This window comes from Schistocerca americana, chromosome 3, assembly GCF_021461395.2.
Source record: "Schistocerca americana isolate TAMUIC-IGC-003095 chromosome 3, iqSchAmer2.1, whole genome shotgun sequence".
NCBI lineage: Eukaryota > Metazoa > Arthropoda > Insecta > Orthoptera > Acrididae > Schistocerca > Schistocerca americana.
In genome coordinates this window covers 629755343-629775207 of record NC_060121.1, presented here as the reverse complement: position 1 = coordinate 629775207, position 19865 = coordinate 629755343, and the positions used below count along the sequence as shown (strand labels likewise).

The 19865-nt window shown below is 40.4% G+C and overlaps 1 protein-coding gene across 1 annotated transcript in view; it reads left to right on the top strand.

Moving 5' to 3' along the window:
* Positions 1-19865, top strand: part of LOC124605819 (cationic amino acid transporter 3-like) — a 122236-nt gene that overhangs the window by 89008 nt on the left and 13363 nt on the right. The window contains exon 10 of the mRNA XM_047137735.1: positions 2808-2910. Coding sequence (XP_046993691.1) covers positions 2808-2910 — 103 coding nt within the window. The remainder of the gene's footprint in view (positions 1-2807; positions 2911-19865) is intronic.

Sequence of the window (19865 nt, the reverse complement as noted above, 5' to 3'; positions counted from 1 at the left end):
CTAGCATATTGAAGTTATACACCAATGCTAACTACCTTATACAGATGGTACATCACTCCTTGTGCTCACCCAGCATCACAGAGTAGCACTGTGCAATGCAGGAAACCTTTTCATAAGAAGTAATTTGGCTTTATTTGATGAACTCCTCCATTTCCTTCATAAAACTTGTAAATTTGTTATGAAAGAGGTAAATGTATATAGAAACTGTCAACAAAACTGTTCAGATTTAATCTCAGCCTTCATGAAGGCGAGCCTTCAGGTACATCGAACATTATACATTAAAAGGCATAAGCAGTGGATACTTCTGTGAACTGTACTGGTAACAACTTATGATTAGTGATAATCTACCCATACTGATAATTGTGAGAAAGGTAACAAGAAGGCTGGGTACAATCAAATCAGAAAAAAAAATTCCATAATTTTATTTCAGGACCATTACAACAAAAAGAATTACTGCTTTACAGTGACCTAATGATCTTTATAACCTCTTTCATGCCAGAATTGACAACAGTAATGTCTGTTTATGAAGCATCCAACACCTGACTAACTTAATCTAATGAATCTGCTTTCAATGACCCATTTCTTGTTCTTGTTTTCTGCTACTGTTAGGAAGAATTCATGTAACTTAATGACTGATAATTTGAATATAATATCATCTGTTCTGCTCATAAACTGGCAGAAAAAATTAGTAAGATATTGTGTACTCCTTACCAAGAAATTCTCAATCTAGTGACTAATTTTATTAATAAGTTCCAATTCACTCAAGATTTGTTGTTGCAACAGTGCATATGGAGTATATGAAACGATTACTTTTATAGCTTAATAGTGCAAGTGGTTCTGAGGTACTGGGTATTGACCAATGCTGAAACACCCACATTGGTACGTTTATGGGCAGTAATGTAGGAACTGACTCTGGCATCCAGTCAATTGTACAGATGACAAATACTGTCCTGGAATATGTTATGCTGTGCCTGCTTGCCCAGTTGATGAAATACTATAAGAATTGTTGATTGACGAGTCTCATAAGTCACTTCTCATTCCATCATACCCAACTTATGCTCAACTGGAGATAAATTTGGAGACCATACAGGCCAGGGAAGTTGCTGCGCATCTTCCAGAGCATGTTGAGTTTCATGGGCAGTGTGTGGGTGAGAATTATCCTCTTAGAACAACACATCACCTTTCTGTTGGAAACATGGGAAATGAAGGGGTTTAACAACATTCTGCACATACTGAGCACTGGTTAGCATCCCATCCAGAAACACCAAAGCTGAATGAAAGCTGTAACTTATCACATTCTAGACCATAAGACTTAGGGTGGGGCTGGTGTGTCTTGACCAGATGCACTTTACAAAACAGTGTTCACCAGGTCTGTGTTATACACATGAACAACCATCACTTGCATGCAGGGAGAGTCTGCTTTCATCACTGAAGACCATAGCACACCATTCAATTTTTCAAGTGATCTTCTGACAGTATACTACTTGAGCTTGTGCAAGTCGATGCTATGGCATGAGTGGAAGATCGGCTAGAGGTGTGCTCACCTGCCAATAACTGGTTCACAACAGTTGGTGCTGATGCTTCATCAGCCCTCTTCTTTGTGATGTGGAAGCTGTAAAATGAGCCACTGCTGATCTTACAATATGATGGTCCTGGTAGGCATCTGGGCTGTGTGGACATGCAGAACCTTGTCTATGAGTGTGAGAATATTCATATATCCACTGATATCAGCATCATTGCCAGCTGAAGCAGCATGTCCAACATGTGTGGCAATTCTTCAAAAGGACCATTCCACCACTCAAAAGTCCACAATTTGACACTTTTGGAGCTCACTCAGTTGACTGCGGGAAGCATGAATGTGCCTCTGTGGTACTGTTGACTGCTTGCTTCACACATTTGCACCAAATTGAGCCTCTGGCTATGAGCATTCCCTATTAAAAGGTGGACATAGATGGTGCTCTGGTAACTATGCCACTATTCTATCTGGTGGTGAATGATGTTGAAACCATTATCAGTACATCTGTTACCCCCAGGTGACATATGCCACCATCAAATCAGAATCAATATCATTTTTCCAGGTGTACTAATTTTTTCTCCGGCAGTGTGTTGTCATCAAGAATCTGAATATCATTTCCCTACAGGGTTTCTTTGTTTCATATTTCACAAGGTTCTGAAGTGTCTTTTATCTGATCATGGAACTTTTGTGCGTAGTTCACAGGTTTTGCTTTTTTTAGAAGACACTGAAAATTTTTGCAGTATTGTTTGTAGTACAACAAATTTGCATTGATTAAAACAATTGCTCTACATGAAATATATATTACATGTCTGGCAAAAACTGCTCAACCACAGATGTTAACATGTGTTCTTGGGATCCGCTGTAACTGCCCCTGACTGCTCATAAAGAAAAACTGGATTTATCTTATTGTAAGAATATTTTGAGAAAATAATTGAATTTATCTCCTATAGTATACACTAAGAAAATTTATTCCTGTTGTTTTTTCCAATAATTTCTTTGTGAGTATTGTATGAGCCAACAGTTATGAGTAATATGAAACTGTCCTGTTTCCCTCTTAGCTAAATCTAATTGACTGGGATGTTTTATTGGTGCCATTTGACCATAACAGGCAGGCAAACCATTTATTATAGGCCACACAAGTGCTTCAAGAAAGAAAAATGTTCAATTATTTTTAGAAGCCTAAGTGTCCATAGTGCTAAGGGTTTTTTCTCAGATTAGCACTGTTATATTACATTCACTTGAGCCTTCTGCATTTCTTTATTAAATGTAAAATGTTTTCATTTTATTTCAGCTTTTATGGCACTCATCTTCAATGTGGATCAGCTAGTTAGCATGCTATCAATAGGAACATTGACAGCATATTCTATGGTCTCTGCATGTGTGCTACTGTTAAGGTAATTACTTACAATTTTTTTAAACTCTACATTTAATTGAAACATAGTTGCCACATCAGCAGAAAGTCTCTACAGGCCTAGAAATTACAAGAGACTCAGCAAGCTTGTTTTAAAGTTATTTGTTTACTGTTCTGTGAAACATTGCGCCATCCACAATACTGTCCCACTGTGAAAGCTGTTCTTGAACACAAGATGATTTAGTTGATGTTCGTAAGCAGGTGACTAATGTAAAATGACAGGAAACTGCTGCAAATGTGTGTGTTGGGATAGCTCTCAAGAGAAACCAAAGGTATCTCTAGTGAAACCAAAGGTATCTCTAGTGTGGGTTCCTCTGCAGGATTTATGGGCTCTATCACTAGTCATCCACTTCACTATGAGTTGCATGTCAGTGATAGGACTAGATAACCTGTACAGATGAGTTATATTCATTCCCCTAACATGCAGCTTTGAGGTGCTTAGGGAGTTACACTGATCACTCTAACCAACAGCTTCAAGATTCTTTCTTCCACAGATGTCGAAATTGAGTCAGTGAGCCTCACTTAACCGGTTGTGAAATCTACTGTGTCCTGTTTCAAGAGGAGTTAAAGATGAAGGGGTAGGGATCTGTTAATAATTGGAATGTCAAACATGTGGTATATTGTTGTTGCCCTTATGCAAATGACAGTAGTGGATGGGAAGTAACACCAGGTGTACTCCGTGTTTATGCCTGGGGGACTCATTCAGCATGATGAATAGGGTATTGTGGCAGTTATGTAGGGAACAAGGCACAAATAACTGCAGATTGTGGTGCATGTTAGAACAAATGTACCTGTCACCTGTGCACTAAGGTCAAACTTGCATCTTTCCTTTGACAGGCAGAGAAGGTTGAGCTGCTGGAGTTGGCGATCACATGTGCGTGACATGTGCTTGCGTGTTGAAGGAATGGTTTGTGTTTCTCTTTTTCTGATGAAGGCTGTGGCAAAAATCATAATGTGTTCATCAATAAATATTTGACAGATATGTTCCTAGCATAACAGTTCGTGATGGAAGGAACCTCTCTGGCAAATAAAATGTTGAAGAAACGGAGACTACTGCATAACAGGTATAAAACAAGACATAGGGCTATAGATAAGGAGATCTTGAATAAAACATGTTTGGCAGTCAAGAACACAATGTGCGAAGCTTTGAATGACTACTGTAGCAAACCCATCCACCACTCTTGCTCAGTGATCAGCATTTCTGGCTGCTATGTTTAGGACCCAGGGTCAATTCTCAGTACTGCCAAGGATTTTTCCATGGTGGGAGGACTGAAAGAGGAGTGCATGCACTTCACCTCATGATACCAACTGAGGAGCTACTTGAGTGAGAAGAAATGCTCCAAGGTCAAGAAATACGACAACTTCTGAGAGAACAGTGTGCTGAGCCCGCACTCTTCCATATCACATCCAGCACTGATGCCATTGGCAGAGGATTGATTTGTCCTGATAAGGCCATCAGTGCCAGAATGTGAAGTTTTATTTTTTTTTTCACTGATATTAGTATCAGTTATGTTGAGGAACAGCTGAAATCACTAACACTGAACAAATCTCCAAGGTCTGATGTATCCCTAACAGATTCTATACGAAATTTGCAGCTGAGTTAACCTCTTATCTACTGCAGAGCCCTAAACAAAAGACTTTATCACAACTGTCTACAAGAAGGGTAGCACAAGTGATCAACAAAACTACCATCCAATATCCTTAACATTCATTTGTTGTAGAATCTAAGAACATATTCTGAGTTCAAGTATAATTTCGTATCTTTCACAGAATGGCCTTCTCGATGTAATCCAGCATGTATTCCAGAAACTTTGATCATATGAAACCCAACTCAGACTTTTCTCACATGATATACTGAAAGGTATGAATCAATTCGGTTAGGCAGATGCAATATTTCTTGATTTCTATACTGATTATTAAGAATACAGTTGTATGAGGTATCAAGCAAAATTTATGTGTGAACTGAAGATTTCTTGGTATGGAGGATGCAGCATGTTATCTTGGATGGAGAGCCATCGACAGATGTGGAAGTAATGTCAAGTGCTTCCCAGGGAAGGGTGCTGGGACCACTGTTGTTCATATTGTATATTAATGACTTTGCAGGCAGTATTAACAGTCAGACTTCACACAGATGATGCAGTTATCCATAATGAAATACTACACTATGTGCTCAAAAGTATCCAGACACCTGGCTGAAATTACGTACAATACAAGATCGTGGTGCCCTCTGTTGGTAATACTGGAATTCAATATGGTGTTGGCCCACCCTTAGCCTGAATGACAGCTTCCACCCTCACAGGCATACATTCAATCAGGTGCTGGAAGGTTTCTTGGGGAATGGTAGCCCATTCTTCATGGAATGCTGCACTGAGGAGAGGTATTGATGTCAGTCAGTGAGGCCTGGCATGAAGTCAGTGTTCCAAAACATCACAAAGGTGTTCTATAGGATTCAGGTCAGGACTCTGTGCAGGCCAGTCCATTATAGGATGTTATTGTCATGTAACCACTCCGCCACAGGTCATGCATTATGAACAGGTGCTCGATCATGTTTAAAGTTGCAGTCATCATCCACTAATTGCTCTTCAACAGTGGGAAGCAAGAAGGTGCTTAAAACATCAGTGTAGGCCTGTGCTGTGATAGTGCCATGCAAAACAACAAGGGGTGCAAGCTCCCTCCATGAAAAACACGACTGCACCACAACACCACTGACTCCGAATTTTACTGTTGGCACTACACACGCTGGCAGAGGATATTCACTGGGCATTCATCATACCCACACCCTGCCATCAGATTGCCACATTGTGTACCATGGTTCGTCACTCCACACAACATTTTTCCACTGTTCAGTTGTCCAATGTTTATGTTCCTTACACCAAGTGAGGTGTTATTTGGCATTTACTGGTGTGATGTGTGGCTTATGAGCAGCCTCTTGACCATGAAATCCAAGTTTTCTCACCTCCTGCCTAACTGTCATAGTACTTGCAGTGGATCCTGATGCAGTTTGGAATTCCTGTGTGATGGTCTGGATAGATGTCTGACTATTATACATTACAACCCTCTTCAACTGTCAACCGTCACTGTCGGTCAACAGATGAGGTCGGCCTGTATGCTTTTGTGTTGTACATGTCCTTTCACATTTCCACTTCACTATCACATCAGAAACAGTAGACCTAGGGATTTTTAGGAGTCTAGAAGTCTCACGTACAGATGAATGACACGAGTGACACCCAATCTCCTGACCAAGTTCGAAGTCTGTGAGTTCCAAGGAGTGCCCCATTCTGCTCTCTCGCTATGTCTAATGACTACTGATGTTTCCAGAATGAGATTTTCACTCTGCAGTGGAGTGTGTGCTGATATGAAACTTCCTGGCAGGTTAAAACTGTGTGCTGGACCGAGACTCGAACTCAGGACCTTTGCCTTTTGCGGGCAAGTGCTCTACCAACTGAGCTACCCAAGCATGACTCACACCCTGTCCTCACAGCCTTACTTCTGCCAGTACCTCATCTCCTACTTTCCAAGCTTTACAGAAGCTCTCCTGCGAATGGTCACATTTTGCCAAACAGTTGGTCACTGGTGTTGCATGTTCATAGAAAGAAGGCAGAGTGTGAGGGATGAAGGTCAAAACCACACTCTTGGGATGTCAATTCAAATCAGTGCTGAGGTGGAGCAGGCTGTGCACTAATTCTTTGCATTGCAGAACACTGAGTTTTACCAGAGCAGTTTCTTGAAACAGATTGCACGCTATGACAAATGTTTCAGTGTTGGTGGCAGTTAGGGAAAGATTCATGGTGCCATGTCTTTAATTTGAAACTTACTTTCAGAATGACCCATGTACCATCTGCCACGCACTCTACAAGTTTTTCAGAGTATGGATGTAGATATTGATGTAGATGGCCTGTACTTATGAAGTAACTTATGTCTACCTGCAGGCTCAAAACCATGAATATAAGTAGTTTAAATCGTAAATTTTTTAATCAGTCAGCTCATACAAATACCACTGCATGACAATATGTAGGTGTATGAAGTGAAATGATGGGCTCAGCTGTAGGTATGGCAGAATTCAGGTCATTGGTAGAATATTAGAAAAATTCAGCCAGTCTCTTCCTGGAATACTGCTCAAGTGTGTGGGACCCATACTAAATAGGACAAACTTGGGGCTTTTAATATGTTCAATGAAAGACTGTACAAATGGGTCTAGGTTTATTTGACTGATGGGAGAGTGTCATAGAAATGTTGAAACCCAGATTGACCAATGTTCGAAAATAGACATCAACTAGCCAGCAAAAGCCCATTGTTGATTGTCACAATATGGAATTGCCAAACATTTGCCCATTCTCCTAAAGCCATTAGTGTGAAAAAATGATATTTATATTAAATATTCTGGTTATTATAATGAAAAATAAACATAATTCAGGTTGAATTTTGATGCTGGGTCACTGTTTACCATGATTCTACATAATTAATTAATGTCACATTTGGAAGCTGTTCTCATAAAGGAAATGGCAGACCCTTTTAAACATTGTCTCACCTCATCTTGCTTGCAGTGGGACAACAGATTCTATGGGCAAACTGATGATGTGGCTATATGGAAACATTTGAAGAAACTGTCCTTCAGATCATCAGATTGTTGATGTCATACATTGCTGATACTTTTGTTACATGATCTCATGGATACCATAAGAATTTCTAAATTTTCTGACTTATATTACTTCTAATACAAAGCTCACTATGAAAGAAGAGAAAATAAGTCAAATTTAATTTTTGGATGTAAGGTACTTAGAAAACCTGACAGAACTTTAGGGTACAAAGTCACAGGAAACCCACTCACATAGATAGGTATCTTCAAAAAATTCCGGTCACCCTCCCAAGCAAAAAATAAAAGTGATTGAAACATTGATGGACTGGTCTAAACGAATCTGTGAAGCACAGTATGTGGAGAAAGAGCCCAATCATTTAAGAACTACTTTCAGAAGAAATGGCTGCTCTGACAGGAAGATAAATAAGGCACTATACCCTAAAAGGTCTGGAGCACCTAGTGAAAGAGAACCATCTAAAAGGAATGCTTTCCCATCATTCCTAAAAAACAGCTGAGTGCGAAGCTGCTGATAGCTGATTGTGGATTTAAGGAGGATAAACATCTAAGGTCATCATTCTCCTGTTCATCTCCCCCCCACCCCCACCCCCTCCTTGCCCTTTTCCACTTTCTAGGATGGAATCAGCGTACTGTACCTGTAAGAATCTACAGTAAATTCTATTTGTAAGCGTGAGGAAATGTTTTAAATGTTGGCATAGCATATATCCAATGTAGGACATCAATCTGAAATTCACCTACTGGGATGTGAGAAACCACCTAAAACCACATCCAGATTGCAGTTTCAAACATGAGCTGATGCTCCTCCTAATCCTGGAAGCAGGTGCTGTAACATTCGTGGTTATCTGAGCAGGTCAGAGTACTAAAAGAACACAGTATTTAAACAATATTTAAATGAACAAGTAAGTTGCATTAATATTTGGTCATTGCAAAAGTATCTACCCACTACCACTTGCTACAGCAGGAGTATACACAATCTCTTTTACATGTGATCAAGTACACCTAGGAACTACAAAAAGAAGCATTAACACTCAACTTAATGAACACAGAAGCAACTGTTGCCTGGGAAACATAGATAAATTGGCCGAAGTAGATCATGTGATGGGAGCAGGAAACCAACAAGTTTGTTTCCCTAGTATTTCAGTTTTATCAAGAACCAACTGTTAGTGTTCCAGGATGTACAGAGAAGACATAGTAATTCAAAAGAGAAATAATTTAACAGGAAAGAAGAAGGATTGAAACTAGACAAGTTCTGGGCTAAACAAAATAAACAGCACCAACTCTTCCTCATCACAGGCTTAATAACACATCTTGGCATGGCCCCAATAGCTGTTGACATCACAACATGAGTGTTTCTTGGATGGATGTAAACAGTTTGGCTTGCTGATTGAGTTTGGAACTGTCACCTTCGACTTTTTAGCCTTTGATGATATCTCCAGCATTGGGAAAGGAAGCTTTTGATGTAGAAATATGCCTTGAACCATGACATAAGGCCCATAGAAAAGGATTCATCAGTGACATGAATACTAGCTATGAATGTGTGCACTGTATCCTCCTACATACACAGATTAAAAAACAAGTATTAAGTGGAGATTCTAGAACTATACCTCAGCCCCCTGTGTATCACTCCCATAGGGACCAAAAAGTCAAAATTAGACTAACTACAGCACACAGAGAGGCACAAAATCCGTTATTCTTCTACACTCCAAGTGTGATTGGAATGGTAGAAACTGTAACATAAGGTAAAAAAGCTATGCACCTTCGCAGTTGTTTGCAAGATATATACAGGATGTTAAAAAAGTGCCAAATATTGAGAGCTGATAATAACCATCAAAACAAGAAAAAAGTCCAATAAAATGGGCTGTACGATGCATTAATTAAGAGCTATGGGCACACATTGGTCTTTCCTACTGTGAAGCACATCTGTTCTATTGAACAAGAGCTCATAGCTCATAAGGTATGAATTTCAGAGCCCATGTTTACTGGACATTTATTTTTTATTTCCCTCCATACTTCCTTCTCCAAAATATGGACTTCAAAGAACTTGCATTAGAAGAGTACTGAAGATGAACCATTGCTCAAAGCTCTTAAGGCATACATTTTAGAGTCCACCTTCATTGAATTTTTTTCTTGTTTTAATAGTTACTACCACCTCTCAAAATAGTCAACTCATTTTTAAGACCCTTTGTGTAGATTTAGATGGTATGTCAGGAGTGATTTGATGGTATCTACAAGAATTCAGTCAGAAAGTTGATAAAATGGGGAAACAAAATGTGTTTGAAATGATTTATTTGCAACAGATACAGTTATGTGAGATGTAGCTAATAGAGCGAAGTATCCAACCTTAAAAACCAGTTGTGAATATCCTTGCCTCAAAACATTTTGATGTGTCTACATGGCACTTACTCTTTTTCTACAACTACTTTGGAGCATACATGTCATATTTTTCTTTCCTTCTCATTTTTGTCCAAAACCTGCCAGCTCTTAAACTAGTGGTATTCCTTCATCCTTCATCAATCTGCCTATCTTACTTCTACAGGCCTTAAGACTATAATTAAGTAGCTAATTTCTTTTGTTTTCCATTCGCGGTCTGTTATCATTTACTGTGAATAGAATAGAGCAGAGTATTTATTGTCACACTAGGTGTCATATGAAACATTGGTGACTCGTGAGCGAATACAGATGTATGCCTACATAGATATATGTCACTAATCTTGTAGGGACATGAGGTGATGGCTTAGTTTGCTGTGCTCAGCATGTGGACTACAGATGGCAGTTATTACATTCAATACTTCGCTGCTCTGAGTTCACACACATTGCTTGCAACTATTCTGTGTAATAACCTCCAATAGGAGAGAGGATATGAACATTTATTTCTCTCAGCAGTAGTGAAAGAACTAGTTAGTAGTAAATAACAATAGAATAATTAAGTGCTAGATCACAGAATTTACAGAGCATCCACACTGCGGAAAGGAATAAGCACGAGGCAGCTCTCCAAGTGGCAGGTGCATGAACTCCTTGACATTCTGTGGCAATCAGCTGATTGTGCATGCTAAGCATGTGATCTCAAGTGGTAGTTACACCAGGCCCCTGAGGAGAAGCGAAGCTTCGTCAGCATCCACTGGGCTCAGCGTCATCTAGGAATCTTGAAGTAAAATGTACATGATGACCAGACCGTATCTGGCATAGAGGCTGTGGCACTGGAGAGATGGGAGGCAGCCGACTATGTTTAGATGACAGTGGAAGTGGGTGACATGGCTACAGAGTAGTGAGTGTGTTTTCTAACACAAATGCAGCCTTTAGAGGATTACTGGAAACATTGTGCTGTTTGCCAATGATTAAAATGTCCAATGTCTTGTTATGATGGAGCCAGGTCATGGTGGGGGCCACTACAAGGAAGCATATGTGCTGGTCTGACACCATTTCTATGGAGCAAGACATGAGTACTGTTGGACAGTTCCTGTGTAGAAATGTTGGTGTGATCCACAACAAAATAAGGGCCAGGGTCGGATTTGTGGGATGTGCTCCCTCAACTGTGCCATGAAATCTGGCAGATGTGAATCACTTCCTGTTGAGGTGTGTATATTGACAAAGTCCCCTGGCAGCTACTGTGTCTTGCCATATACCATTCTTGTCGCAGCTGCATCAAGATCTGGCTTACACACTGCATACAGGCCAAGTAGGACAAATAGGAAGGTTGCGGTCCACTTAACACATGAGCACCATCTTAAGAGATCTGTGCCATCACTCCTCATACCAGATGCTGGCCAGGTGGTAGCTTGTGGTAGAATGGTGGGCTGCACTGCAAAACTTGCTGAGATGCACAAATAGCTCCTACTCAAACTGGTGCCATCCGTCAGTAGTAATGTGTAGTGGGCAACAATAATGCGCAACCCACTGAGACATGAATGCTGTTGCCAGTGCCTCTGTGGAGTTGTGGTCCACTGGGATTGCTTCTGGCCAACATGTAAATCTGTCTGTGATTGTCAGCAAATAGTGTTGCCCATCTGACTATAGCAGGGTTCCCACAGTGTCAACATGAACATGGGCATATCTCTCAGTTGTCTCCAGAAAGTTTCCATTGAGTGTGTGGACATGGCACAAAACTTTACTATGTTGGCAGCTTAGGCATGCACAAGCCCATTCCTGGCAACACTTCTGTAGTCTGTGTCATACATAATGGGCATGGACAAGTTTAAGCATTTCCCCTGACTCCTAGTTTGCAGAGGTTGTGAAGGCTATGCAAAAGGGGTTGCAGAGCTCTGCTAGCATATACAGGCAAGTCTTTCCACTGGTGGTGTCACAGTATAATTGCACATCCGTTCCTGGCACATTTAGAAATTTGAGTTGAAGGCCTGCCTCAGTATCTTTTAGTAGGTCATGGAGCTCCTGATTGGATTGTTGTACAAGGCGTCAGCTACACTATTAGTCAGTCTTAAGACATGCTGGATATCTGTTAATAATTGTGCTGCAGAGTCAAGTTTGTTGAATAGTCTGGGCAAGCACTTGTCATTGCTTTGGTGGAAGGTATGCCTGAGGGCTTTATGGTCTGTATATATTGTAAATACCATCACTTCCAGCTGTACATGGAAATATCTCATCACCGCATAAATGGCCAACAAGCCTCTGGCGTACATGATCATCATTGTGTGAACATTAGTTTGGATGAGAAAAAAGTAAGAGGTTGCCTTGTCTTGTTTACATATTATGGGAGCTGAGTCCCAGTGGGTGTCTGGCTAGCATCCACTACTAGTGTCAAGGTTGCATCTGCCACTGGATGAATGAGGAACACAGCATCAGCAATGCTTATATTGCATCAATGCATCAATCATCACCAGTATCCTATGTATGAGTGTTTTGCCTTTTGCTTTTGGACCAGCCAGTGCGGCTGTGAGTGGCTCATGCAATTTGGCTGCCTGTGGCAGGTGGCAGCAGTGAAAGTTGAGCACATTGATAAATCTGTGAAGTTCCTTCGCTGTTACCAGATGCAGAATATTTAATATGGCCTTGACCTTCTCTGGTAAGGGGTGTGATCCCATTGACAAAATTTGATGGCCCAAGAATATTACTTGAGGTTGGCTAGACACACATTTACAAACATTCAGGATGATACCATGTGTGACCAGGCACCAAAAGACTTGCTTGAGATGATGCTCGTGTTCCTCCAGTGTTTCTGAGAAGACAAGGATATTGTTCAGGTATGCAAAACAATTCAGTAAACCTCGTAGCGTTGAGTCTATAAATTGCTGCCACATTTGTGCTGCACTCCTCAGGCCAAAGGTAATAACCAAAGGACATAAATAAATTATCAAATAGGCCGAAAGGCATTATAATGGCCATTTTAGGGATGTCTTGTTCGGCAACAGGAATCTGGATGTACACCTTGGCACAATCAAGTACACTGAGCACTTGTTTTCTGCTTAAGACATGGTTGTAGTCTTTCAGATGTGGAACAGGGTAATGGTCAGGGATGTTCCTTGCATTTAAGGCACAGTAATAACTGCATGGTCACCGCACACCAATCTCTTTGGGTATGAAGTGGAGGGGTGATGACAATGTGCTGCTGAATGGGCAAATGATGCCTTTGTCTAGCATAGTATCATATTTCACTTTCACAATGGTGTATTTGTCTGGAGCCATGTGTCTGGGCCTGCATGACATCAGGAGGGCCTGCTGTCGTGTTTATTTTAATGGACAGTATCATGGCGTAACCTGTTGTGGGGTTCCGGGAGGCCTTGTGAGCAACAGAAACTTGTTGAGTAGTTTGGTGTACTCTCCTTCTGCAACCTATATGACATTGGCATCACAGCTAGTCACATGGTGTTGGAACCCAGCCATAGACAGCATGGTGACAGTGTCCAGCAAGTAGGCATTGGTGACATCTGAGAGCAGGCAGTAGTGTGGTTGGAAGTCTGCCCCAATTATCAGCTCTGCCACATCTGCCTCAAAGAAATTCCATGTTAAAATATGTCACAGTCCCAGATCTAGCTCCACATGTTGCATGCTGTACATCTGGATGGTGGAATTGTTAGCTGCTGACAGTCTGAAGTTTGGGGCTGGGCAGTACTTATGCAGTTTGTCTTTCAGCAAAATACTCAAGTACAATCTCGAGTCAACAAAAAATTTTTAATCCAACTTGTGATCAGTAATAAACAGGTTGGCAGAGGAACAATCAGATGCATCAATGTCTTTCTGGTATTTAAGGTTGACATACTCACATATCAGATTACACTTAATGTGCTTGGTCGCCGAACTGCTGAGGGTATCAGAATATGTTAGCTGTTGATGACTCGTCAAAACAAAGAGTGTTGGATGCACAATAATTCCATGATCTCCATCAGTATCTACCTTTAACATGGCAGTTGGTGAGAAGTTCACTGTATTGTTTGCTTAGGTTGTAAACTTTGTTCAACAGCCCATCATTCAGTTGCTGTTCCCGCACCATGACTTTCTTTGTTAATTTGTCGCAATCAGATTTGATGTCCATTGAAGTACTGCTGTACATTATCATTTGGTCAGGCAGGAGGTGGGTATGACGGCATCCTGTATCCAGTCAGCCAGATCAGCCATATTGTCCAGAGGCATTTCAGTATGTGATGCAGTTATGGCCTTTACTTGTGCTGGCAACCTAGTGGTCCATAACATGTGTAGTAGTGTGTCCAGGATGGTGTGCATGTAAATTTTGCTTCCTAAGTGGTGGAGATATTCTGAAGGCTTTCTGTCACCTATATCCTCATGGATGAGCATTTGCTATACCTTTTCTTCCTGTGAGGCAAACTCTCAACACAATTAGAGCTTTCAGTTTCAGGTACGCATCTATCTCTGGTGGTGTTGTTATAATATCCTGTACATCCACCGTGTACCTATGATCAAGCTGACTAATGACTAGTGCAAATTTGGTAGAATCATTTGTTATTCCAGAACACAGAAAACTTTCCTGCACCAGCGTAAACCAGAGTATGAGATTGTTCAGCCAAAACGGTGGAAGCTATACTGCCAGCCAGTCTTGAAGTAACAGCTGTATTGTTATCTGGCACATTTCTGATGTGTAGCACAATATCTTCTATTGTAATCCATACTCCTCACCATGATCATGTCAAGGTCACCAGTGTTGCTAATCTCATCGGGATACGAGGCTGCAGATTATTTTGATGTGCTCAGCATGTGGACTACGAATGGCAGTTACTGCATTCAACAATTCACTGCTATGAGTTAATATATGTTGCTTCCAACTATTTTGTGTAATAAACTAAATTAGGAGAGAAGATATGAACATTTATTTCCTTCAACAGTAGTGGTAGAACAAGTTACAGTTAGTAACAACAGAATAATTAATTTCTAGTTCACAGAATTTGTGGAATGTGCATGCCACAGCAAGGAATAAGCATGAGGCAGCACTCCAAGCAGCATGTGTGTGAGCAGTCAGCTGATAGCACATACCAAGCATGCAATCTCACATAGTCACCACACATATATATAAAAGGAATATTCACAGCTACTAAAAGAGGACATACACACAAACACAATGAGAGAGGTGGAGTGGGGGGGTGAGAGATAGATAGATAGGTAAACAGATACAGAGAGAGAGAGAGAGAGAGAGAGAGAGAGAGAGAGAGAGAGAGATTACAGTATAAAAATTTTCAACAGCTACAGCTTGTCTCTTTCATTTATAGAATCTTTCACACTGCAACAACACTTGTATTTATGATGTTCAGTGTTTGGTTCTTCAACTTTTGGCTTGTAGTCTTTGTATTTGGACCAGCTCTAAATGTGATAGCCATATAATACAGGGTGTTTTCAAACAAGCTAAGTCTGTGACAAGGTAGCTTGTAGTCTGATCTATGCCTCCATTCATAAGCTTGTGTAAAAGAATCTTCTTTAAAAAGTTGCAGGTTTTGTAACTTAAAGAGGAGTACTTCATATATAAACAGACAAGGAGTTGTCAATAAGGCAATGAATTTCAATAACGGTTTACATGATTGGCTGCTACTAGTTCCAATCACAGGCTTATTTAAAATCATCAGTGTGTATTTAAGCACAGTCTACATCATTTACTACTCTGCTCAAATGCTACAGCACTGAATACTAAAGAAAAATACAAAACATGAGCTAAAGGTAAAATGGGAGAATGACAAAGATGAATAAATGCCACAGGGAACACATGAGTGGGAATCATTAGGGCAACAAAGCAAGACAAAAGTAGAAGGCATCTGGAAAATGTAAAGAGTGTTTAGTAGCTAAAATGGATAAGTGAAGATGACAACAGAATTTAAGGTAACAGAAGTAGAAATAAAGAGCAAGCAGACCAGCAAAGAGATTTATAGGTGCACATGACAAACAGAAAGAAAAAGAACAGAAGAGGAAACACTTCCATTTTAATTCAACGTATGAACAATCTGATAAAGCTGCATAATATAAGCTACTCACTGTCTTACCTTTGCCTATATGATTATCAATCAAGCCAGTATCCTGTGAGTCGCTAAAAAATTCACCAACACATCTTCTGCTGAGAAATAGGTTTCATTTTTCACAGAGTACTTTCACCTTCAGCAAATCACTATTTTGATTGTTGCTTATGAGCTATAATAACAATGCCAGCACTCATTCGTTTTCTGCTTCATCTTTTCTTTATGTGATTTTGAAATGTCTTTTCATGAGTGCTTTTGGTATGGAATCAACAAATCTAGCACCATTGAATCTTAATTTGTTTGTATCCAAACCTTTACTGGAAATATTGTGGATCATTTAGGACAACTGCCAGCAAGCAGTTACATGTCGGGTCTCTTTGAAAACTTGAAGTAAAACATTACAAGAAACGTGGGAACCAACACTTGTGCCTAATAACAATATAGACTGCAGGTTGTTTAGAAATTCACCCCACTTCTTAATCCAACCCCCCCCCCCCCCACCCCCTCCCCCCAAACCCAGGACCTTGCCACAGTGGGATGGCTTGTGTGCCTGAGTAACGCATATAGCTATATTGTAGGTGCATTCACATCAGAGGTGCATCTGTAGAGAGGGAAGCTTAACATAGAGTTCTTGAACATTAGTAGCAGCATTTCAGTGGTTGCAGGGGTAACACTCTGGATGACTGACTGATCTGCCTCATAACATTAGCCAAAATGTCCTTGCTGTGCTGGTACTGCAAATGGTTGAAAGCAATGGGAAACTACAGCCATTATATTTCTCACAGACATGCAACTCTGCTGCATGGCTTAATGATGATGGCATCCTCCTGCGTAAAATATTCCAGAGCTAAAATAATGCCCCATTCAGATCTGTGCACTGGCCCTATTTTGTATGATGATGTCATCAGAAAAAATCATTTATTTTACAGGTTGGAGCATGGAATCCTGGACCCCTTAATCACATAAGTATTTTAGATAAGTTGTAAACAGACATGTCTGGTACCAAGCACTGCGGGTTGCAAATCCACACCAGACGGTATGGACCTTGATTACAACTAGAGGTCTCTGCAGCCATTGCACCATAAGCCGTGGCTGCTCGCGTGCTACTAGCTAGTGTATAATGTGAGGGCACCACGGTGGAGCACGTGGTCCCAGCAGCCAATAGCAATGTACTCTATCAGGTATTTAAGCGCCTGCCTCTCGTTCAGAACGCAGTCTGATATTCGCGTTAGTCTATCGACATCTCGCCTACAGATAGCATGTTTACTTGGTTTCCATGTACAAGTGGACATTATTGATTCATGAGGTTTCGCTTGTAGCCCCATTGCTATTTGGGTGTTGTTGTTCGTTAGGTCTTGCTCGGTCATCCGTCGTTGTCCATGTCCATCCTTCTCTATTTGTTTTGTTAGTTTGTGGGCCACTCCAGTTTGGTCTCACTGCACTTTCATTTCTGTCAACCCCACGACCGGAATGGTCGCGGTTACATGGTCAGGTTTAAGCTAGACTAGTGAGAATTAGTGAAGTGTATTGGCAAGAAGGCCAGGGTTTAAGACAAGATGCTTACAGGATTGTCAACACAACATTAAATGTATCTGTTTCAAGTATAGGTCTAATAATTAGTAAAAGAACAGGAATCTGGGTAGATTATTAGGAACAGCATAGAGAATGAATCACAACTGCCAAAATGAACATAAAGCCAAGATCTGCCACAGTAGTACACGTATATATGCCCACTTGCTACACAGATGATGAAGAGACTGGAAAATATATGACAAGGAAAAGAAACATGCTGTAGATAAATGGAGATGAAAATGGAATTTTGATGGGGGAGGGAATCTGATCATAGGAAAATGAATAGAAGGTAAAATAGGAAAACATCAACAGGGAGAAAGAATAAAAGAGGAAGCCACAGTGTAGAACATTGCACACAGTACAATTTAATCATTGCTAGTATTTGGTTCAAGAACTGTGAAAGTAGATTATGTATGTGGAAGAGACCTGTAGACACTAGAACATTTCAGGTAGACTAAATAATGGTAAGACAGAGATTTCAAAACCAGATTTTAAACTGCCAAACATTTCTAGTGGGAGATATGAAGTCCGTCATAATCCATTGGTTATACAATACAGATTAAAACTGAAAAAGCTGCAAAAAGGTAAGAAATTATTAGAATAAAAAGAAGAAAGATAACAAAAGCAGCAAGTGAAGTAGGCAAAAGGAAATATAAATATATTAAAAAATATGAGACTGACAGAAAGTGCAAAAAGGCAAACCAGGAATGACTAGAGTATAAAATGCAACGCTAGAGAAATGTATATGACTAAGGAGAAAGATAGATGCCAGCTGTTAGAAAATTAAAGATATCTGTGGAGAAAAGAGAGGAAGCACCAGTATGAATGTTAAGAACTCAAATGGTATCCATTTTTAAACAAAGAAGGGAAGGATGATCATGTAAGGAATACATAGAAGGGCTGTATGAGAGAAGTAAACTTGAATACAGCATTATGGAAACAAAAGAGGAAGTTGATTACAATGAGATAGAAGATGTGATATTATGAAAAGAATTTCACAGAGCACTAAAAGACATAGATAAAAAAAGACCCCAGGAATAGATGACATTCCCTCACATGTATTCATGTGCTGATATGAGATTGCAGACTAACAGTTCTCATATATAATCTTCAATTGTTCTGGCATTGATATTATTGCCCACACCCTTTGCTCCATGACTTCTAAGGCACCACCAAGCCACAACACCAAAGCATAGACAGCCCTCCACAGCAGGTGGAAGTGCTCACTCACCTTCGTGTCTTGATTTTCTGAGCCGATGTATTTTACACCCCATCTGCACATGTGGCAAACCACAGCAACCATTCCACACTTAACAACTACCTAAATAATTTTTCCAGTTTTCACTAACATCTTTTATTGACCTGAGTGTTTAGAAGTGGTAAATGCTATTCCACAGAACTTACATGTCACACCACACTCCTACTCACAGTTGAGAAATGGCTATCCTATCACTTATTGTTGGCACGCACTTCCGGTAGTTTTTTCACAGTCACCTGTTTGATTTTAATATCATTCCCTCAGTTTATTCTCCCCCACATATTTCTTCACTTTAGATTGTAGGTACTGGGAGATCAAAAAGCTTGCACAGGATAGAGTAGCATGGAGAGCTGCATCAAACCAGTCTCAGGACTGAAGACCACAACAACAACAACAACAACATGATAAAATTTAGATGGTCCCCCACCCCTTCCTATACCATTGCCGGCCGGTGTGGCTGAGCGGTTCTAGGCACTTGAGTCTGGAGCTGCACGACCACTACGGTCACAGGTTCGAATCCTGCTTTGAGCACGGATGCGTGTGATGTCCTTAGGTTAGTTAGGTTTAAGTAGTTCTAAGTTCTAGGGGACTGATGACCTCAGATGTTAAGTCCCATAGTGCTCAGAGCCATTTTGAACCTGTGCCATTCCAACATCCTTCCAGGATATTATGGAAAGATTGAGCATTCAGAAGCTTCTCACTGTTGTGAGCTGGCATAACACTTTCATTTGGCTACAGCTGTGTCTTCTTTGATTGCTCTGAGGGAAGGCTCATCAAACTAGAACACATGAAATATTAGTTCCTTTTATTACATAAATGAATAAAAGATTTACTTAACTTTGACACACTTCTTTGTCACAAGAGTACTGGATAATTTACAATTGTCATGGGATAGCAAAGAATCACATGATGCACTAATTAACAGACTGTTCTCTTGTGGTACAATGTTCAACACTGACAACACTAAGAATTTTTCAGGAAATTATCTACATGTTGGTCCTAGACAACGATGTTGACTACCACAGCTGACATCTCAAAGTGGGGAGAGCTCTTGAAACCCTTTTTGTTGTTTCCTTAGACCACTGCACACAGCCCCCAATACCCATGTA